The following is a 23,731-nucleotide window of genomic DNA, read 5'->3' on the forward strand; positions in this document are numbered from 1 at the left end:
CAGAAATACAGCCACGCCTTTACAGTCAATTAGTATTTGACAAAGGAGGCGAAAACATACAAAGACTGTCTATTCAATAAGCGGTGTTGGGGAAACTGGACCGATACATGCAAAGAAATTGAACTAGATCACCTTCTTACACCACGCAAAAGAATAAACTCGAAATGGATTAAAGACTTAAAACGTTTGAGTGGAAACCATAAAATTCCTAGACCAGTGGTCGGCAAACTCATTAGTCAACAGAGCCAAATATCGACAGTACAACGATTGAAATTTCTTTTGAGAGCCCAATTTTTTAAACTTAAACTATACAGGTAGGTACATTGTTATTAACTTAGTTAGGGTACTCCTAAGCTGGCCTTTGCTAAAAACGTCCTCAATCTGACTGAGGTACGTTCGCTGAGGTCGACCCCTTCCAACTCTCCATCCACACTCGTCTTGTATACTGGTTTCATCTATCTCCTTCCGTTCATCCTCTCTGTATGTCCAAACCATCTCAACATACCTTTCTCAGTCCTCGACCCTACATCCTCTTTCACTCCACACCGTTCCCTAAAATTAACTTAATAAACTTTACTTAAGGTTTTAAGTCTTAGTTAAACTGTAGGTATGTTGAATAAAACTTGATATCATACTTAATAACGATATTATTTATTGATAAAATTAAATTCCTTACAATTTACCTTACAATATCCATAAAGTTAAATCATGACAATGACTGACAAACACTAATGTGAACAATGGCCTTGCATCTCCTTGGAAAGTTTGGGTAAGTCAGGTTTGTATGTTGTTGTTTTTAATTTTAGGCACAATTTCAGGTTCTCATCAATAAGACGACTTCTCAATTTACTCTTTAAGGTTCATGCTTGGAAATGATTGTTCGCATAAATATGTAGACCCGAATAAGGAAAGAACAGCAAACGCTAGTTTTTTCAGTTGATTATATGAGTCAGGAATACTATTCCAGGTGTTAAAAATCAACATATCTTCCTTCTCCAGGTCTTTCAAGGCGGACCACTTGTGCTGTGAACTAAGTTCACATTTGTTTTTCTCCAATATTTCTATATCAGCACAAACACATTCAAATTTCGAGCTCCACAATTCTTTGTTTTTTAAATCCAGCAATTGCGTTTCCAAGTAGCCAATGTCAATATTAAAGGAAGAAAATTAATTCTGTTACAATAGCATTAAGAGGTTTTTTAACAAAGGCTAACGTCGCTTTGCTGTTTCTGAATTCCTGAAACCTGTTGAGAAAAGCTTCCCTCATATTTAAAAGTGTTGTTGTGAAATAGCAAATGTCAATATCAGAATTATGTTCTTGGCGATGTTTCAACAGGCTGGAAAGTGAATCCAAGTTTCTCTTTCAAAATCTTGAGCAAAAAGAGATAATTTGTTTTCGAATGAAATAACTTCTTCTAACATCGAAAAAATTGTGTTTGCTCTCCCCTGTAGTTTACGATTAAGCTGATTTAGATGAGACGTAACGTCTACCATGAAATAAAATTTTTGGATCCCCTGATCATTCGTTAGTTCTGGATAGTGAACACCCTTCTCAAGGAGAAATGCTTTAATTTCTGTTAATAAGGAAGTGAATCGTTTCAAAACGTTTCCTCTTGATAACCAACGTACCTTGTTCTGCAGCAGAAGATCTGCGTACTCACTCTCCATTTCAACTAAAAATTCTTTAAATTGGCGATGAAATAGCTTTAGCTATAATGGAGTTGATCATGTTAATCACCAATTCCATAACTTTGCAAATTTCTTCTGGAAATGTCTGCGCACAAAGCGCTTCTTGATGAATGCTGCGATGGTAAGTAAGTATCTCGTGATTAATCTTTTCTTTCAAAATAGCAACAAACGCGTTTCTTACGCCGGTCATACTTTTCGCCCCGTCTGTTGAAATTGAGACAATTTTATCGAGTGGAATGTGATGTTTTTCAATGCACTCAATTACAGCATTTGCTATATCCTCTCCACGTGTTTGACCTTTGAGTGGCAATAATCCTAAAAGTTCTTCTTTAGGACCTGTAGGTGAAATAAATCGTACAAACAGTGAAGCTTGCGCTGTATCATTTATGTCACAAGACTCGTCAACCGCTATTGATAAAGCTGAAACCAATTTAAGATCTTAGACTTGCTGGTCGGTTATATTCGAAGACATTTTGACTGTTCTATCTTTCACTGTTTTAGCAGACAATGGTTAACTCTTTTTTTTTAGAATATCTGCTTTGTTCTTAAAATCCGGAAATAGCTCTTCGGATGCATTTATAAAACAACTTTTTATGTATTCGCCGTCTGTATATGGTTTTTCTCTCTTAGCGATCTCTAGACTAACCACAAAACTTGCAATATTAACATTGTTGGAAGATTGCATCCAGTAATTAAATACAGAACTTGATTTTTCTTGACTCTTCGGAAGTTCCTCAACTGCTTTCTTCCTTGCATCACCGACAGGATATTTAGTACTAAATGACACGTGTTTAGTTGTAAAGTGTCTCTCCAAATTTGATTTCTTGTTATGCCCCAATTTTTCCTGACAAATAAGACAGGTCGGAAGGCCATTTAAGTTTTGAATAAACATGAAAGTCTTGGTCCATTTAACTTTAAATTCACGGTTTTCGTCTTGCGTTTTTCTTTGCTTCTTCTTTGTAGCCATGTCAAACAGGGCACCTAAAAAAAGTTTCATTTTATAATAATAAAGCCACCAACACAAAATAATCACAATTCTTAAATTGATGACAAAAATACCTGTAGGATTTGTGGCTGGTTGGAAAAATACAGGTAACTTCATGCTTTGAGTAGGTACTTTTGTCACCCGCGCACGATTTGCGGATGCGACTAGCACTAACCACTGCACCATGAGCTGCTGACCGACGGGTTCACTCAACTTGTGCATGAATCGCGCGTGCCTCCCCTGCGCTGCGTATCCCGTGGCCCGCCTGTGCCGCGTCTCCCGTCGCCCGACCGACACCCCCACTTCTTCTAACGCCACTTCTTCAAAATAGACTCGCCCAGGCCGAAAACCGACTTCTGCGCATGGGCCACGAAGTTTCAATCGCACTGTACGTGCGCGCCCACACGTGGTATTTTGTGGAAGAGCCACACTCAAGGGGCCAAAGAGCCGCATGGGGCTCGTGAGCCGCGGTTTGCCAACCACTGGCCTAGACGAAAACATAGGCAGTAAAATCTCAGACATTTCTTGTAGCAATATTTTCTTTTTGATATATCTCTTCAGGCAAGGGAAACAAAAGAAAAATAAACAAATGGGACTATATCCACCTACAGGTTTTGCACAGCAAAGGAAACCATCACAAAATGAAAAGACAGCCCACTGAATGGGAGGACATATTTGCCAATGATACATCTGATAAGGGGTTAATATCCAAAATTTATAAAGATTTTATAAAACTCAACACCAAAACAACAAACAATCAATTTAAAAATGGGCAAAAGACCTGAATAGACACTTGTCCAGAGAGGACATATGGATGGCCAATAGACATATGAAAAGATGCTCAACATCACTAATCATCAGAGAAATGCTAAAGCCGTGGTTCCCAATGTGGGGCACACGCCCCACAGGGGGGCAATCTGATGTTTAAGGGGGGGGGCAATTCAAGAAGGAGTTATTAACAGTAAATTTTTTGCACTTCTTATGGTCCTATGGGTCTCATACACAGTATATAAACATATATTGACATATTTATACATTTCAGTTCTCTATTATGTTTTGAAATTTTATTTGCTATTTTCTCATATTACTTCACATTATTATTATTATTTTTTTTTTAACAATTTCTTAGTGATTTCTTCCTCAGGACTTCAACTGTCCTTTCGTTCTTTCATTTTTCTCTTTCATGGATGCCATGTTCTGTGGAAGCTGGTTTAGACCAAGTTCATGGCCTTTTAGGTTTCCTCCACATGAACAGGAGTTCACTTCTTGAATCATAAGAATTAGATGTCACAGGATTTTAGAGATGCTTAGGTGGGGCATGGCCGAAAAACCGCTGGGAACCACTGTGCTAAAGCCACCATGAGATATTGGCTCACGCTGATCAGAGTGGCCATCGTCAATAACTCAACAAACAGCAGGTGCTGGCGAGAATGTGGAGGAAAGGAAGCCCGCATGCTCTGCTGGCGGGAATCCTGGCGTGCAGCCACTGTGGCAAGCGGCAGGGAGCCGTCTCAAAGCACTAAGCGTGGAGCTGCCGAATGACCCAGCAGTTCCGTTTCGGGGAATTTACCTGAAGAAACCCAGAACACGAATTTGGAAGAATACGTGTACTCCTATGTTCATTGCGTCGTTATGTACAATAGCCAAGATCTGGAAGCAGCCAAATGTCCATCAGTACATGAGTGGATAAAACAGCTATGGTCCATCTATACAGTGGAATACTACTCGGCCGTGAAAAGGGAGGAAATCTCACCTTTGCAGCAGCATGGCTGGACCTGGAGAACTTTATGCTGTGTTACATAGCCTATCAGAGGAAGACAAGTGCCACATGGTTTCATTCATTCGTGGAATTTCATGAACTGAACTACCAACAAAACAGAGACAGACTCATAGATAGAAAGCAGGCAGACAGCTCTGGTGGTGGAGGGTAAAGGGGGGGATTGAGCAAAAAATAAAGAGAACTCATGGACATGGACAACAGTGTGGTGACTGGGGGGGGTGGCGGAGAGACGTGGGTAGAGGTGGAAGAGGACATAGAGGGATAAATGGTGATGGAAAAATAAAATTAGATTAAATTAAAAAAAGAAAAAAAACCTCTCAGGAACTTTCTGGCATGTCAGCCACTTAATCTCAAATAGTTCAGAGAAATAATATTTTGTCCTGTACCTGGAACTTTTCTGGAATACTGAGATTGTTTCCAAAAAACCCCAATAGGAGTAAGATTAACGTATTCGTTTGCTAGGGATGCAATAACAAAATACCACAGACTGGGTGTCTCACACAACAGAAATGTATGTTCTCACAGTTCCAGAGGCTGGAAGTCCAAGGTCAGGGTGTGGGCGGGGTTGGTTTCCCCGAGGCCTCTCTCCTTGGTTTGCAGACGGCCACCTTCTTGCTGCCTCTTTAAATGGTCTTTTCTCTGTGGACGGTGTCCCTGGTGTTTCCTGTGTGTCTAAATTTCCTCTTTTTACCAGTACACCAGTCACATCACATTAGGGCCCACCCTAAGTCAATCACCTCTGTAAAGGCTCTTTCCAAACCAGAGTCATATTCTGAGGTACTGGAGGGGCTTAGGACTTCAACATATGAAGCTGGGAGAGGGGACACAATTCCGCCCATACAGTAAATTTCCTCATTTTCCCATCTCCTCTCTCTTGCAAGTCAATGCTCTCCATCTCCTGGGGGTTAGCGACAGAGAGTCTCTCAAGGCCCATCCCTTGTCTTGAGCACCAGGGGACGGGCACTGGGTCGCCCATTATTGTTCTCATGCTCAGATGAGTCGTCACTATTAGTGAGTCCTTGGCTGTTTCCTGCAGCACCGAGCACAGGGCTCTGCAGAGGACAGACATATTGTCAATGGTGAGTGGGCTCAGCAGTCACACACCAGGGAATCTGAAGTCTTTAAAGAAGAGCCGAGGAGCAAAGAAGTGGATAACAGTCCTTTAGGTGAGTTAGACACGTATACTTTACGTATAGGAAGTACACACCACAGAGGGAAGCCCCAGAGCAGGGTTTCCCATGTCTTTGAAATGTGACTGACTTATCACCAATCTCCTAAGAATCCAGTAACTGTCCAATGTTTAATGTAGGAGAAAACTACCCAAATCTCCAACTAATATTTCTTAACAGGCAAATCAATTTCTTGTCTAATCCTTATTTTTATTTCACATGCATGATTGCAAATGCATGTTCAGCCACGTGAACATGGATGTCAATATCTGGTCTCTGCAGGGGATTCTCAAAAGGTAGGAACCCACGACGGGCCTCACCAGCTGGCGTCGCACAACACTCGGCGCACTGCCACGCCCAGGTGCCCCGGACCCTGCCGGCCTCGCAGGCCAGCATTCCACCCAGGTGCTTGCTCCCTTTCCAGGCTGTGCTTGGAGTCAGCAGCCACGCCTCCCCAGACTCTGTGACCCCAGAGGACTGGTTTCTCACAGCTAAGAAGGAAAATGCCTTCAGGAGAGAGGAAACACTCAGGGGCTGATGCTCTGGAAGAAAAAAAAGGGGCAGGGGGAGTAACCCCAATGCCCTCTTAGCAGGTCCTGCGTCTTAACTCAGCTACAGGAAGTCCCGCCTCCTGCCGAAGTCAGTCCGTGTTCATTATTCCGCAGCCCAGGGTGTCCTGGTGAAGGGGCGTCCTGCCTTTGAAAGGAGACCGTCAGGGCGTGTGTCTTCATCGCGCCTTCCTCTCGGTCTGACTGAAACGGCACGTCAGTAACCGCATTTGATTGCGCCCAGGCCCCTGCTGCGTGGTTGCAGACCGTTATTAACGTGGACCCTTCAGGGGCTGTCATTTGGGACTCAATTTGCCATAAAATTGTCCTAAGTGTCACCTTAGTAATCGGAGATCATATGACCCGTGATGCACATGGAGCTCAAAGATGGCACCTCTCGGAAATTACTGTCAAATTGTCCCCGCAGTACAAAGGAACCCGTCACTGAGTCTGAAGTGCGTGTGGCTGTGCCTCGGGGACAAAGCGGTGAAGACACCGTGCTCTGCCCCAGGAATGCCCCCTCCTGCAGTCCCACTCACACGGCTCAGCCCGGCGCAACCTCAGAGTGATTTTGATGGGACTTTCCTTTTTGACCCCAAATCCATGTGTGTCCCAGCGAAGGAGTTTTATTCTGATTCCAGACAGTAAAGACCGTTTCGATGTCAAGTCTGATCAGACAAAAGGTAGTTTGGCTGATCACGAGAATACAAATCAAGATTACAGTGAGCCCCCACCTCACACCAGGCAGCATGGCTAGTATCACAAGGTCAACAGACAACCAGGGTCGGCGAGAATGTGGAGAGCAGGGAAGCGTGTGCGCTGCTCGGGGGTGCAGGCCGGCGGCCCCTGTGTGAAGCGTCTGCAGGCTCCTCGGAAACCACAGCGAGACCTGCACACAGCCGCCTGGCTCTTCCCGCCTCGGAAGGAGCCGGAGAGGAAGCAGTGCTGCTGGGGCTGGCTGACTGTCCCAATATCAGACTGTCGCCGTTACTGGGGGCAGGACCCTAACTGAGTCCACGGCATCCCCGGAAGTGCCCTTAGCAGCTGCATGGCTAGTGTAATGACGCGGCCCGAAAAGGCAAGTCACTCGGGACGCAGACAGTTCAAGATTAAAGTCGGAACCCTTCCACCAGGGAAAAGCCTCACCCAGGCCAGGGGCCGGCGGAGGATGAAATGTTTCTAAAATGTCATTCAAAGGAACCCAGGGCAACAGATGAAAGCAAAGCAAAAAAAAAAAAACAAAAAAAGACAAACTGAGAGATTAAATATGACAAATGGAAAATCTTCCTAATACATAAAACACAAAGACAAAGAAAGCTGTAAAAAGACCCATAGGAAAATGGACAGGGGTCCTGTAAAGATAGTCCACGAAAAGACAGACGAGGGCTTGTCCATATTTGAAGACATCCAGCTTCACTCATAGGAAAAATGCAAATTTAAACTAGATTGCGATACTGATTTTTATCAATTAACGCAGCAAAAAATCCAGAAGTTACACAGCCCACTGTGTTGACAAGGCCTCCAGGTCACCTTTGTCACACCTGATACAGTTACATGCACACTTGCCCTGGGGCTCAGCCATCCCACTTCCAGGAAGTTACCCTGAAGACACAGCTCCAGCGCCACGGGAACAGCCAACAACCAGAGACCACATGCACAGGGTCGTCGCTACGCCATTGCTGCAACAGCAAAATTTATGCTGGAGTTTGCACAGCAGCATCCTATGTAATAAAGATGTGATATGCAAATGGTCGTTATGCCATGAAGCGTAAGGACCGGGTCATGGATCAGCAGGAGGGTGGGGCAGTGAGCTACAAGCAGGTAGCAGAGAGCTACAGGAGGGGGCAGGGCAGCAAGCTGTGGGGGGAGGGGGAAGCTACAGGAGGGCAGGGCAGCGGGCGGAGAGCTACTGGAGGGCGGCAGCCAGCTATTGGCGAGCTACTGGTGCACGGGTTCGTGCGCAGGGCTACTAGTAGATCAATGATGGGGCCAAGTCTAAAGCTGAATAAAAACAGAAACCTAATTGGATATCAAACGGACACATGCAGTCACACAGAAAAGGACAACACAGGTAAGTAACTTTTAAACAGAGTATTCTGACAATACAACCTTTTTCTGCCTAAGGACCAAAGGCTCTGGAAAAGAAGCGTAAATCGTACGGAGTGGGCAGTGGTTACAGCAGTAACTTCAAAACTATTTTGTGTCTGAGGGAAGGACAACTATGGAAGCAGGAAGATGAGAAACAACGTGGACGTTGCGTTTTAGTCGGTGGCATCGGTGTGCACTGCTGACTTTAAAAAGCAACGACCCCCTCGTGGCAACAATCAAACACGGTGCCCAGATCAGGGTCCGCCCAGGCTCCGGGGACCGTGGCTGTTCCCACGTAAGGTGCCCGCAGTGAAAAAGTGTTTCCAAACGGACAGGATCACATGGGACACAGGACCCAACTTGAAAAGATCCTAACAGCCAAAGTAATAATGGTAATTGTTATGGCTACGAGCATATCTGACTGTTTTAAAGGAAGGAGAGAGAGGCTAGTGCTAGGCTTTGCGAATGGAGGAAGATTTACCGAGGTGCAGAAGGAATTTGGTCATCGCGGACGAAAGAAGGAGCCCATAAAGAAGAGGCCGTGAATCAGGAGATGAGGGGTCAGGGGTGGGCGGGGCGCAGAGCTGCTGGTGAGCTGGAGTGGGGGGCTCACGTGGGGGTCAGCTGAGCATACGACTCAGTAGTTCAAGACGGTCAGTGCCAGTCTAAAGATGGACCGTGGGCAGTGGCCATGGGGAGCCACCGCACGTTTTTGAGCAGGGAGACGGGGGTGGTAAGAGGAAGTGACGCAGTAGGGGTTTGGGGACCGGACTGGCAGCTCTGATGAGGGGCAGGGAGGAGAGGGGCCACAGCAAGATGGGTGAGGCGGTCTTGGCCGTGGCTGAGGAGTGAGGTGCTGGGGGCCTGCGGAGAGCCTGGGAATCGACGGAATAAAAAGGGCTGAAACGGTTAAAAACACTGCAGAGGAGGAAGACAGAGCTCATTCGCTGATAAAGGGGAAGGGGCGTCAGGGCGGCAGTTCTGTGCTGCAGGGGAGCGTGGAGGGTGAGCGACACACGAGGCCGCGTTGGTGTGAACAGTTGTCTGTGCACCCAGGGTCCTGGCGCTTCCAGGTCTCACCCGGGTCACCGGCAGCTCCCGCCGGCTGGTGTGGCTGGTCCGTCCGCCACTCGGAGCGCTTCCAGAGCGCAGGCCCAGGAGGCCATTTCCCTGAGCTCCCAGCAGTGACCGCATGCTCCACACGCTCCACACACAATGCCAGGACCCCCTCCCTCCCACGGAGCCTGTGGGCGGCCCGGGTGCGTGGAACATCACTCCTGATTGGGCCAGAACGATGTCAGGTCAGAACTGAGGGGGGGCGCCCGGTGGGCATCCCTCTTGGGCCCGCAGTGCGGCCTGACTGGGCGCTGCGGGGCGCGGCTGGCCCATCGGGGAGGCCGGCGCTGCCCGCCCGGTGAGCGGTCTCCCGGGCGCCTCCCTCCGGCACTCAGCCTCCGGACGGCTATGCGTTACGCCCAGCGTGTTCATTTTCCGTTTAAATGGGCTCTCGTCCCCCAGGAGCACTAATGGCGCCGGTCACTGATGTGCGAAGAGCCAGCCGCTGCGATGACTCTGGATTAATGAGACGGCTGTTGCGGAGGCTGGGGCGCAATAAATCGCCCGCCGCGGTGACACCATGTTAAATCACGTTCTCCTCCCCGTCCCTCTCCTCCAGGACGACCCTGCTGCCGAGCGGCGGGACGTGTTTATGCTGCTGAAACGTTTGCTTCCTGTTGGCCATGGTGCACGCAGGCCCTTCCCTCAGAAGGGCCCTTCTCTGAAGGCGGGAGGCACCGAGAGGGTTTAAAAGCCTGCCACACCTTCTCCAGGAGGCACGGAGGCAGATCTCATGGCCCAGGTTCACCCGACGGCTAGATTTCATCCAGGAAACGGGCCGGCACGGGCTCCGTCCGGGGCAGCACACCCGGCAGCTGGGGCTGCCCCGCGTCCTGCCAGGACTTCTCATTTCCTAGTGGCTTTAAATGAGGAGCTGCCACCGTGTGTCCGAGAGGCAGCAGGTCTGTTTTCCGTCCGGTGAAGGACCCAGGGAGCCACTGATGGGAGCTCAAGGACCCCCGACGCTGGAGGCACACTGCTCGTCTGGAGATGCTGTTCTAGAAAGGTCTATGGATTCCACCCAATTCCCTAATGTTCCTGACGCCAGCATCGCTTCAGAGCTGCTGTGGCGGGCTGCTGATGGCCACGATCCCTCCTCCCGCAGGCCCACACTCTTGTCAGGGGACTGTGCGAAGGCGTGGCTGGCAGAGCCTGCGCCAAACCAGACTCTCCCGCCGACCGCTGGCAGCCTGCGCCGTGAACGGAGCTCCTTCGTGCCGTGTTGGTGTCGCGGGCTGCGCGCTGAAAGCCACGGGCACCAATGCTCCGCCCCACAGTGAGCGTTGGAGGACGAGGGGCAGGTCTTATTCAGCCTTTGGCTCCTTTGTCCTAAAAACACAGTCACCTTCGTAACCTGTGCAGAACTGGGGGAGCCTGTCTGTCAATCAAGGTCCCCTGGCGCATCAGGAGGAATCCCCAGCACCGGGCTCCAGGCCTGTCCTTAGTTACCAAATGGGCTTCTACGTTCCGCCCTCGCTGTGCTCCTGGTTCTGAGAACGGCATGCCTGGAAGGTGCCTGGCGCCCGCTGGGCGTGGCTGGAGCAGAAGCAAGGCGCGAGAAGGCTGCGGAGCGCATCGCACATGTATCGGCCAGAGTGACCGCCAGGTGGGCAGCGAGGAGACTGCCGCTCCCTCGGCGGCGGAACGAGGCTGTCCCTTGGCCGACCCGACGCCCAGGTGCTGCTAAGCGGCAGCCACGCGGCTGGAGAGGGAGGGCTGTGGCTGCAGTCACGGCATCCGTCTGAGCAGAGGGACTAAGTGCTCGTGCAATCACAGGCCCAGAGAAGAATTCACCTCTTGTTCCCAGTGCAGGCGGAGAAAAGCTTTCTGTATTTGTCTACAGCCGAAAGGCGGGGAAGCGGGCCACGGAATAAGGAAGGCGGGAGGGACAGGGAGGAGGCCCGCGGATTTGAGCCGGAATGCTGGGACCCTGCTCCCTGCGGGCCAAGGGCACTTTGTGCTGAGCAGGTCACCTGCTGGGACCACAGGCCCAGAACTGGGGAAGCCCATGAGAACAGGCGTGACACACACAGGCTTACAAAGGGCTGAGACACAGACATGAGGAACACCCTGTTTTCTCTGCACCGAGACTCCCCTGTCCTTTCCAATAACTAACAGGACTCTGTCTGGGACTCGGGATGGATGTCCTGTGTTGGAGTCGCCTTCGGAAGTGAGTGATGGACACAGAGCCTTTAACACACACGGGAAAGACAGCACCTGAAACTCTGCTCCGGCCGAGGGACGGCCCGCGGGGAGCACATGGGAAAACGCTGGCTTTTACTAATTATCCCTCAGGGTGTCCCAGGAGCATGCCATCACTCACCCTGCTCTGCTTTCCACATGCTTTTCCGTCATTAATGCCGAGATCGTAAATGTCTCAATGACCAGCGAGGAAGCGAAGGAAACAATGACCAGGTGGCATTTTCAACCAAATTTCTTATGTTTATTATAATCGTGCTTCTCTACGACGAGTGAGGCTTGTGGCCCGCACACCGCGTGTCTGCCTTTTTACCTACAAACACACGGAGCGCATTGCCGGCCGGGGGGCACACAGCAGGCGAGCGGAGCGTGCGGCCGGGGAGGCGTGGGGGTAGGAGCGTCCTTCCTGCTGGTCCTCAGGACGCGCGGATGTTGGCGTCACACTCCTCCAGGAGCAGAATCAGATCTTCCATCAGCTTGTGCTCCCGGCCGTGCGTCACCCTCATGATATCGAACGCCTGAAGGGAAGAGGAAGAAGATTAGATGCCGGAGCAGGAGGCCCCCGCCCACTCCTCATCGTATCCCCAGGGTGCCAGGGCCTGGGGACCCCGCAGGTCCACGGCGGGCGCGGCGCTGGGTTCTCCAAGCCAGAAGGCAGGGACCAGGGTGCTTGGAAGGCAAACCCGCTAACCGGGGCAGCAGGGCCGCTCTCCAGCCACGCTCCGGGGATGCCAGTGCGCAGGCTGCGTGAGCATGCGGGGGTTTAAGAGGGGTGAGTTCAATGACCAGGTATTCAGATTAAGGATGAAATGCCAGGCTCCCACACTTGAACGTGAAGTTTCACGTGTGCACGCTGCATTGAGCCCTCATCTACATGCACGGTGACAATGACGTACATGGCATTTTTTTGTTTTCTTTTATGTCACATGACGCGTAGCATTGGCATTGTAACAATCCCTTCCTTTACTGTCTGCTCAGTCCATCGCTGAGTCCTGTCAATTCTACCTGCCACACAGTTCTGGAACCTGGGTGGGCTTGTTCCCACGTCAGTGCGAGTCCAAGGGAGGCGATGGCGCTGTGTTCCAAGGCCGGGCCAAGGCCCTGCAGCCTCCACCTGGCGCTGTGAGGACGGGCCACGGGCAGGCCACGGCAGGGCTCCGGGGGACAGCCCAGCGTGACCATCTGTCCGGCCAGCCTGGCCCAGGCACCAGAGATGCACACAGAGAAGCCACAGCCACCAGAGAGCAGCCAGACCCCGGTCGGCCCCACGGCCACGCCAAGCGAGTCGCTCCCACGGTGACCCGTTCATACTCCTGCCCCACAGCCTGTGCGCTCACCTGGCAGTGAGCTCTGCCACGTTGGGGATGGTTTGCTATTAAGCAGTAGGAACCACAATGCCCTCAAAACTGTTTTGCGAGAAATAAACTGAGACAAAAGTAGCACCCTAACCCGCCCAAATGGGGGAGGGGGCCAAAGGGACACCAGACCCACTGGGCCGCGTGCGCACGTGCCTCCAGGAGGCGGAGAGCGGCCCCTGGCATGCAGCACCGGCTCAGCCTCTGCTGGAAGTGGCATCAACCCGGAGCTTTGAGAGGCACCGATGCCCAGACCCCACTCGTGATCCGCTAATCCTGCTCTCTGGGTGAGGCCTGGGCTCCGGTGCCCTCAGGGCTGGGAGCAGCTGACACTGAGCCTCCGCCAGCAGCAGCAGCTGCTTGTTTTCAGCTGATCCAAGGCAGCATAACTGCCCCTTTACTGGCCTGCGATTCATGCCCTCTTGCTTGCAGCCCCATTCGCTCAGCTATTCCTGGAAATTTCCGAGCCTTTAATATGTTCCCTGTTATGACTAATGAGAGGCCTGGTGCACAAAATTCATGCACTGGAGGGGGTGTCCCTCAGCTCAGCCTGCACCCTCTCCAATCTGGGATCCCTCGGGGGATGTCCGACTGCAAACTGGCAGTCGGACATCCCTCTCACAATTCAGGACTACTGGCTCCTAACTACTTGCCTGCCTGCCTGCCTGCCTGCCAGATTGCCCCTAAGCGCTTCTGCATGCCAGCTTGATCACCCCCTAACTACTCCCCTGCCAGCCTGATTGATGTGCCTAAATGCTCCCCTGCCAGCCTGATTGCCCCTAACTGCCCGCCCCTGCAGGCCTGGTCAACCCTAACTGTCCTCCCCTGCAGGACTGGTCGGTCACCCCTAACTGCCCTCCCCTGCAGGCCCAATCACCCCCAACTGCCCTCCCCTGCCGGCCTGGTCACCCTGGTGGAAGCCGCACAGAATAGCAGCTGGGACCTGCCCCCCAGCGGGGCTGAGGAAACTCCAGCAGAAGCTGCGCAGAGCAGCAGTGGGGAGCCGCCCCCCGGCGGGGCTGAGGGAACCCTGGTGGCAGGTGCACAGAGCAGCCAACGCCGCCCCCGCTGTGCATGCCACCATCTTGTGATGGCGTTATGGCGTGAGTGTCAATTTGCATATTACTTCTTTATTATATAGGATGATTCCCAGCACAGGACTTCTTGCCTGTGCTAGTGTCTGAGGAGGCACAGTCCTGGGGGCAGAACTCGGGGTACGGACACCTTTAAGCCGTGGAGACCTCAGGCAGGAAAGCACGTCATGTGCTCAGACCCGACTCTACAGGGAGAAGCTTGGAGCCGAGAGCCAAGCGTGCCCACAGGCGCCTTCAGCCTGTGCTCCTGCTGCTTTGCTGCCTCTAAAATGTGCCCTTTGGGCTGAAGGAAGACAGGCAGGCAGCCTGCATTTAGATTCAGCTCAGGGAGGGGAGGGGAGGGGAGGGGAAACAGGGAAGAGGAGGGGGAGGAGCGGGAGGAAAAAGGGGGGGAGGAAGGCCCGCCTCCCCAGGCCCTGGCCCGGTCTGGAGAGGCCTGCTCCGGGAACCTGGCTGCAACCCCACGGGACCATCAGGCCGCACCCTGACGTCGGCTGGAAAGCCCGCAGGTGGGGGACCGACCCTGGTGGTGGGGATGTGCACTGCTAACTCCCGCGGGCTGCCTGGGGGGCACCGTATCGGTGAGCAAAGCCGGGAGGGGTGTCTGGCCATGGAGAGGAGGAGCTGGGGCAGCGCCCACTCTGCAGGCAGCCAAGCTCTGTGAGACCCTCTGGGCCTCAGATACAAACAGATGGGGGTCCCACTTGGGGGACAAGAGTCTTACGTGTTACCCTCCCTGCCCCTCCCCCGGCACCGCGGGCCCTTCCATGGCCCGGACACGGAAGGTCCAAGGCAGAGACGTGCATGAACACGACACGGAGGCCAGAGAACCCTCTGTGGGAAGGTCTCTCACTTGGTGTCGCCCTAGTGTCCCGCCTTCCACCCTGCAGAAGCCGGGGGACTCGTGACCTGGCGGGAAAGATGCTCAAGCTACGGGCACTGCCTGCAAACCTCTCCGTACAAAGAGCAAGAACCGCCGCTCACCCCCAACACACACACACATGCACACGCACATACACGCACAGGCAGATCCACCTGCCCACAGGCTGGTCCACCCGCCCACAGGCAGGTCCACCCCCTCCACAGGCTGGTCCACCCGCCCACAGGCAGGTCCACCCGCCCACAGGCAGGTCCACCCGCCCACAGGCAGGTCCACCCGCCCACAGGCAGGTCCACCCCCTCCACAGGCTGGTCCACCCACCCACAGGCAGGTCCACCCGCCCACAGGCTGGTCCACCCGCCCACAGGCAGGTCCACCCCCTCCACAGGCAGGTCCACCCCCTCCACAGGCAGGTCCACCCCCTCCACAGGCTGGTCCACCCGCCCACAGGCAGGTCCACCCGCCCACAGGCAGGTCCACCCCCTCCACAGGCAGGTCCACCCGCCCACAGGCAGGTCCACCCCCTCCACAGGCAGGTCCACCCGCCCACAGGCAGGTCCACCCCCTCCACAGGCAGGTCCACCCGCCCACAGGCAGGTCCACCCGCCCACAGGCAGGTCCACCCGCCCACAGGCAGGTCCACCCCCTCCACAGGCAGGTCCACCCGCCCACAGGCAGGTCCACCCCCTCCACAGGCAGATCCACCCCCTCCACAGGCAGGTCCACCCGCCCACAGGCAGGTCCACCCCCTCCACAGGCTGGTCCACCCGCCCACAGGCAGGTCCACCCGCCCACAGGCAGGTCCACCCGCCCACAGGCTGGTCCACCCCCTCCACAGGCTGGTCCACCCGCCCACAGGCAGGTCCACCCGCCCACAGGCTGGTCCACCCCCTCCACAGGCAGGTCCACCCGCCCACAGGCAGGTCCACCCCCTCCACAGGCTGGTCCACCCGCCCACAGGCAGGTCCACCCGCCCACAGGCTGGTCCACCCCCTCCACAGGCAGGTCCACCCGCCCACAGGCAGATCCACCCCCTCCACAGGCTGGTCCACCCGCCCACAGGCTGGTCCACCCGCCCACAGGCAGATCCACCCCCTCCACAGGCTGGTCCACCCCCTCCACAGGCTGGTCCACCCCCTCCACAGGCAGGTCCACCCCCTCCACAGGCAGGTCCACCCGCCCACAGGCTGGTCCACCCCCTCCACAGGCAGGTCCACCCGCCCACAGGCAGGTCCACCCGCCCACAGGCAGGTCCACCCCCTCCACAGGCAGGTCCACCCCCTCCACAGGCAGGTCCACCCGCCCACAGGCAGGTCCACCCCCTCCACAGGCAGGTCCACCCCCTCCACAGGCAGGTCCACCCCCTCCACAGGCAGGTCCACCCGCCCACAGGCAGGTCCACCCCCTCCACAGGCAGGTCCACCCCCTCCACAGGCAGGTCCACCCGCCCACAGGCAGGTCCACCCCCTCCACAGGCAGGTCCACCCGCCCACAGGCAGGTCCACCCGCCCACAGGCTGGTCCACCCCCTCCACAGGCAGGTCCACCCCCTCCACAGGCAGGTCCACCCCCTCCACAGGCAGGTCCACCCGCCCACAGGCTGGTCCACCCGCCCACAGGCTGGTCCACCCGCCCACAGGCAGGTCCACCCGCCCACAGGCTGGTCCACCCGCCCACAGGCTGGTCCACCCGCCCACAGGCAGGTCCACCCGCCCACAGGCAGGTCCACCCGCCCACAGGCTGGTCCACCCGCCCACAGGCAGGTCCACCCCCTCCACAGGCAGGTCCACCCCCTCCACAGGCAGGTCCACCGGCCCACAGGCAGCCTGGGGAAGAGCCAGCTGACCTGCCATGGCCCCGCCCTCCTGCCCTGGCGATGCCCCTGGAGGCCGGGCCTCGTTCCCAGGAGCCGCCAGCTGCCGCGGCCTGCGGTTGTGCTTGTGCGGCTCCTCACCTGGGCCCTCGGAGTGCGCCGCCCCCGCAGCTAGTGACAGTCCTCTTCGCTCGCTGACCGTCAGGCTGGTCTGTGTTTTCAACATTACAGGCTCTCGTCTTCCTCCCAGTCACGTTCCACTCCCCAAGCGCCAAGCTAACTGTGGCTCCCGGCCTTCCAGCATCAAAGGCGCAGACCTGTCACCCAGCAGCGCGGCGCCTGAGGTCAGCAGGAGGCTCACCGCAGCCAGCCTGGAGCTGCAGGCCAGGCCGGAGCGGGAGCTGCCGCCTCCCAGGCCTCCTCCCCAGGAAGGGCCAGGACGACCCTCTGGTCCACCGTCCTCATGTTTGCCCGAGAGGTCAAGGAGGCGAGCACCGGCTCTCAGGACTCATCCCGTGCTCCCCCGTGACTGCTGTCAGCCTCCACCTTCCCACTGTCCACCGTGACCAAGGGGCGGGGCTGTGGGTCCCCTGGGTGTGCCTCTGAGACGCCCCGAGAGGCCATGGGCTTCTAGTAACGATGCTGCTGTGTGTCCTGCCTTCTCCCGTTTGGTGGTGAATATGGTCCCGGAAGCAAGGACGGGCCAGGACGCAAGCCCTGGATGAGGGTGTCAGGCTTGAGGTGTTAAGACTACAAGATCGACCCACAGGGTGGCTAGGAGCAGGGAAGTGAGTGCAGCTGGGCCAGAGGACTAACGAGAAGTCCCCACTGGTGGAAGGTAAACCTGAATGCAGGTGCAATGAACAGGCAAACACCGTCCTTCCCTCCGAGTCGGGGCGGGCAGGAGGAAAGGAGAGAAGGAGGTAGGGTTTAGTCATGTGCAAAATACGACTGTCTTCTGAGTGTGAGGCCACGTGGCGGAGTACACAGTGAGCTGGAACCCACTGCTGATGGAGGACCTCGGCCCTGGGCATGGCCGTCCTGGGACCACAGTTCTCAGTGAGGTAAGGAGAGAGCCTGACGTGGCCGCCAGCCTGGGTGGCTCTCAATGAGGCCCCAGATCTTCACCCCAGAGACAACGAGGGGCTTATCTCCCCCCAAATGAAGAGGTTTACAAGAAGCCTCGGACCGCCCAGCACTGTCCCCTGGGGCTCCGTGTCCTGCTCGCGGCCTCCCACCTGCTGCACAGGCGCCCTGCAGAGAGGACAATGGTGGCTTAATTTCCTGCAGTCATAAACAAAACAGATGAGGAAATATACAGTCGGAGCCGCTTGTGCTGGGAAAAGCTATCTCTTTCCATTAAGTTATCTTCAACGGGAGCATTTAGAAAGAGCCTGCATGCAATCAGCCACAGAGGATGCATCCGAGGACTCGGAGGGGCGCTGACTCCAACGTCCCCCTGGGAAATGGCAGCCGCGATCGACTGTGTGTGATGGGCAGGGCGCACGCAGGGACACAGAGGCCCCAGAACTGATTCCAATCTCATCTTCTTCTTTAAAAATTAATTTTAGAATTATGGCTGTATATTAAGTAAAATGAATTAAATCAAATTATGATTTAAAGTTGCAAACAATATAGCTTTCTTATTAATTTTTAATACAAATATATTAAGCTTATCCAGGATCTCATATGCTCTCCACCGGGAGCCTGAGGGGCCAATAAATGCCTTCCTCGAGCCCGATTTAAATACGGATGTGAAGTCCGAGGGAAGAAATGCACACGCAATGAGAGCCTCTGGAGTCAGATCACAAGGGGGACAGATACAAGCACGCTTTCTCATTCTGCCCGTCTCAGGATGAGCGGGGTGGGGGGGTGGCAGAGGGGGTTAGGGTGGGGATGGAGGGAGGTCAGGGGCATCCCACAGCCCCACAGCCACTGAGCAGCTCCAGGCCACAACCAGCCCATTACACTGGGTGGCAGAACCTTCTAGAGCAGTGGTTCTCAATGCGTGGGTCGAGACCCCTTTGGGGGTCGAACGACCCTTTCACAGGGGTCGCCTAAGACCATTGGAAAACACATATTTCTGATGATCTTAGGAACCGAGACACCATTCCTCTATCCATCTCCAGGTGGGTCCGCCCACATGCAGATATGCCCACATACGAGTACCCGGCGTAATGACATCATCACGCCAACCCCATCACATACACCCCATACAAATACAGGTGTATGTGACAGGGTTGGCACCATAATGTACTTATGGGACCAGTCACACACATGTAGAGAGCAGCTGCTGTGCTGAAAGCAGCTACTCTGTTAAAAGCAGCTACTGTGTTGAAAGCAGCAGTATTAGAGGTAAAACGACACTTCATGAATTATAATTACTGGGTAAATGTAAAAGCATCAACTACTGCAAAAAAAAAATCTGTACCATGGGAACCTAATCTGGATGCTGATCGGTCTTTTTATATTTAGCTGCGGTTGATGTGAATACTGCCCCCTTTTGATAGTAACAGGTATGTAAAAAAAACAACACAGAGAATGGTAAATCATAGGAAACTTTAATGAACTGTACTGACTGAACTATGCCATGTATCATCTTTTGTATTATTAAAGCTATTGTTATATATTATTTTCATTAGCAAACCATCCCAGGACAATGGATCGTGTAGAGAAGAACGTTAAGAAAAGAAAATATAGTGAGGATTTTTTACAGTATGGTTTTACCTCAATAATTACAGCAGGAATAGAGAAACTGCAATGTGTTATTTGTTGTGAAGTTCTATCAGCCAAATCTATGAAGCCGAACAAACTAAAACGCCATTTTGACAGCAAGTATCCAAGCTTTGCCGGCAAGGATACCAACTATTTTAGAAGCAAAGCTGATGGACTCAGGAAAGCCAGACTTGACACTGGTAGCAAGTACCACAAACAAAACGTAGCAGCTGTTGAAGCTTCATATTTGGTGGCACTCAGAATCGCCAGAGCTATGAAACCTCACACCATTGCTGAGGATTTACTGTTGCCAGCGGCCAAAGACATTGTTCGAGTTATGATCAGAGACAAATATGTTGCGAAATTGAGTGCAATTTCCTTATCTAACGACACTGTCGGCGAAAGAATAGATGACATGTCTGCTGATATTCTTGATCAGGTAATCCAGGAAATTAAATCTGCTCCACTTCCAATATTTAGTATCCAGCTTGATGAATCTACAGACGTTGCAAACTGTTCACTGTTACTGGTTTACGTGAGGTATATCAACGACGGTGACTTTAAAGATGAGTTTCTTTTTTGCAAACCTCTTGAAACGACAACTACTGCACATGATGTATTTGACACAGTTGGTTCATTTCTTTTTTTTTTATATACTCTAGTTTTTTGTTTTTGTTTTTTAATATATTTTATTGATATTTTACAGAGAGGAAGGGAGAGAGATAGAGAGTTAGAAACATCGATGAGAGAGAAACATCGATCAGCTGCCTCCTGCACACCTCCCACTGGGGATATGCCTGCAACCAAGGTACGTGCCCTTGACCGGAATCGAACCTGGGACCCTTCAGTCCGCAGGCTGACACTCTATCCACTGAGCCAAACCGGTTTTGGCATAGTTGGTTCATTTCTGAAAGAGCATAAGATCTCTTGGGAAAAGGTTTGTGGTGTTTGCACAGATGGTGCTCCAGCTATGCTAGGATATCGATCTGGATTTCAACATTTGGTACTGAATGAGTCACCAAAAGTCATCGGAACTCACTGTATGAGTCATTGGCAAATATCAGCAATGAAGACGCTGCCACAAGAGTTACAAGAAGTAATGAAAAGCGTCATAAGTCCTGTCAATTTTGTAAAGGTGAGCACTTTAAACAGTCGACTGTTTTCACAACTGTGCAACAAGTTGGATGCGCCGAACAATGCTCTGCTATTTCACACTGAAGTGAGATGGTTGTTGAGAGGAAAATTTTTAAAATGTGTTTTTGAGCTTCGTGATGAACTCAAAACATTTTTTAATAAGAAAGCAAGACCGCAGTTCGAAGCACTTTTCAGCAATAAAAGTGAACTGCAGAAAATAGCTTACTTGGTTGACATCTTTGCCATCTTGAATGAGTTAAATTTATCACTTCAAGGACCAAATACAACATGCCTCAATTTGTCTGAAAAGATCCGATCATTGCAAATGAAACTTCAGCTTTGGCAAAAAAAATTGGGTGAAAATAAAACTTACATGTTGCCTACCTTATCTGCTTTCTTTGAGGAACATGACATTGAACCAGACAAAAGGATTACGATGATAATTTCTGTGAAAAAACACTTGCACATTCTTGCAGACGAAATTTCATCGTACTTTCCAAATCTATCTGACACCCCATTTGCACTTGCCAGAAGCCCATTCACAGTCAAAGTTGAAGATGTTCCTGAGACAGCACAAGAGGAGTTCATTGAACTTATTAACAACGATGCAGTGAGAACTGATTTCTCTACAATGCCAGTTACAAAATTCTGGATCAAGTGTTTGCAGTCATATCCTGTTCTGTCTGAGACTGTGTTGCGCCTTCTTCTTCCATTTCTAACAACATATCTTTGTGAAACAGGGTTTTCCAGCTTGTTGGTTATCAAGTCTAAATACAGAAGTAGACTTGTTGTGGAAGATGATCTTCGTTGTGCTCTTGCAAAGATTGCCCCGAGAATTTCTGATGTGGTGAGAAAGAAGCAATCTCAACCTTCGCACTGACGTTGGCTTTTTATGCATACTGTCGAAAAATGTAGCAATGTAGTTTACTGTTGTTATATTAAGACTGTTACCTATGCTACACCATGCTTCAAGACAAAATTTCATTTATTTGTAATTAGAAATAAATATTTCACAATATATAATTACATATTGTTTTTGTGATTAATCACTATGCTTTAATTATGTTCAATTTGTAACAATGAAAATACATCCTGCATATCAGATATTTACATTACGATTCATTAACAATAGCAAAATTACAGTTATGAAGTAGCAACAAAAATAATTTTATGGTTGGGGGTCACCACAACATGAGGAACTGTATTGAAAGGGTCACGGCATTAGGAAGGTTGAGACCACTGCTCTAGAGCCTTTGATGCACAGGGCTGGGCCCTCAGGGAGAGCTCTGGGACACGGGGGACAGAATCCCAGCAGGACCCTGTGTGACAGGGAGATGTGGGCTGGGGTGTCAGGGGACCCCAAAAAGGGGCTACAGGCCCATCTATGTCTTCTCCGGATTGGGGGGTGGGGGGTGGGGGCTGTGCTGTGTTGCTGTGTTTAACTCATCAATGGATCCAATGAATATGTAATGAGCCCCTGAGGGGCCCCAAGGAAGCCCTGTCTCCTCCCTGAGACTCAGTTTCCTCAACTGAATAATGAAAATTAGACTCAAGAAATTCTAGGAGCCAACAGGTCCCAGACACAGAGCTGGGAGGCGTCCACGTGGCTTGTTTCCAATACTGTTTCCGATTTCGGGTTTAATTAGACTGTGGTCAGGAAATCCCTGTGAGTGACTTGATCTGTGCATGTGCCCGGAGACCTGCTTTCTGGCCCAGAAGGTGGCCTGTCGGGGTCTGCGTTCGGGGCCCCTGAGAAGAAGGTGCGTGCTGCTGCGGTGGGCGGCGCCTACACCCGTCAGCGAGGTCCTGTGGCTGATGGTGGTGTGAGCTCTCTGACATCTGCTCATTTCCTGTCCAGGTCTGTCCATCGCGGACAGAGGGGTGCATATGTCCCTGCTATAGCTGCACTGCCAGTCCATTGTCTGATTCTGTGAGGGTTTTTTCCCTCTGTTTGGTGCGGACACATGGAAGACTGCTGTGTCTTCTGGGTAGGCTGACCCTGTTTTCATGGCATAACATCCCTCTCTGTCGCTAGTAAAATTTTCTTTGCTCTGCACTGACGTTATCTGATATTAATGCAGCCACCCCAGCTTTCTTTTGATTACATTGTTCATATCCTTTTCCATCCTTCCAACGTGCCTATATCATTTATATTTAAAGTGTCTTGCCTATAGACAGCATAGAGTTAAGGCATTAAAAAATCCATTCTAATCTCTTTCAATTGGTGCATTAGACAATTCACTCTTTTTATAAAGGCCACTTACATCATTCACAAATATGTCGTTATTAATATATTAGGGTTTAAGTTTGCCATTTTGCTTTTTGTTCATTCTACGTTTTTCTTTTCCGTGCATTTTCCTGTGGGTTACTTATATCTTTTTGTTTATTTTGTTGTTTTTTGACTTCCATCTCACAGTGCGTTTGAAGGTATCCCTTTGTTCAGCTTGTTTTAGGAGCTGCTCTAGGTCTCCCACTGTACATGCATGACGTACCACACTCCATGGTGTCATCGTTGTACCAGTTCAAGAGACCTCCTTCCCGCCTGTCCTGCACCTGCTGTTTGGAACAGAGTCACCCTAAATACGTCCACTGTGTCCGGCTAAACCCACAGCAGAGAGCGCCGTGACTCCTGCTGCATGTATCACACATAATCCAGGAAACTCCAGAGGAGAAGACGGCCCATTCGCTTCCCTGGATCTCTGCACCCACGTTCTTCCCTCCTCCCTAATGCCCCAGGATTCTGGCTGCCGGTCCCTTCCTGTCCCTGCTCTGACAATGCCGCCTTTCCCTTCAGTCCCGCAGGACACATGTGCTGAGTGCAGGTGTGGGGTTAGCAGTGCTTTTCTTGCAGTCCTTGTAACATGTGCTGTCTTGCCTGGCCTCCAGGGCTCTGAGAGAACACCACTGCCATTCAAACTGTTTTCCCTACAGGCAAGACCCCGTTTTCCTGTGGCTGCTTTAAGCCACTGCCTTTGTCTCCCGTGTTCAGAAGTTGGGCCGTGATGCGGTGCAGTGTGGATTCTTTGGTTTTCCTTGTTTGGGATTCGCTCAGCTTCCTGAATCGGCAGTGTGTGTCTTTTGCCAAATGCTGGGAGTTTTCTGCCATTCTCCCTTCATAAGAACGTCTCACTGCAGTGAAATACACACGGCGCACATCCGGGACTTCT

The 23,731-nt window shown here is 52.0% G+C and overlaps 1 protein-coding gene across 3 annotated transcripts in view; it reads right to left on the reverse strand.

The window, feature by feature from the left end:
* Window positions 1–11,729: 11,729 nt before the first annotated feature.
* Window positions 11,730–23,731, reverse strand: part of SMYD3 (SET and MYND domain containing 3) — a 531,828-nt gene continuing 519,826 nt past the window's right edge. For 2 of the 3 annotated variants that reach the window (XM_080651291.1, XM_080651292.1), the window contains exon 8: window positions 11,731–12,092. In XM_080651291.1, the coding sequence (XP_080507417.1) occupies window positions 11,991–12,092 (102 nt within the window). In that variant the 3' untranslated portion in view covers window positions 11,731–11,990. Of the gene's footprint in view, window positions 12,093–23,731 lie in introns of all 3 variants that reach the window. The other variant, XM_080651290.1, reaches the window with a different exon arrangement.

The sequence above is a fragment of the Plecotus auritus genome (genome assembly GCF_963455305.1).
Source record: "Plecotus auritus genome assembly, chromosome: 14".
Taxonomy (NCBI): domain Eukaryota; kingdom Metazoa; phylum Chordata; class Mammalia; order Chiroptera; family Vespertilionidae; genus Plecotus; species Plecotus auritus.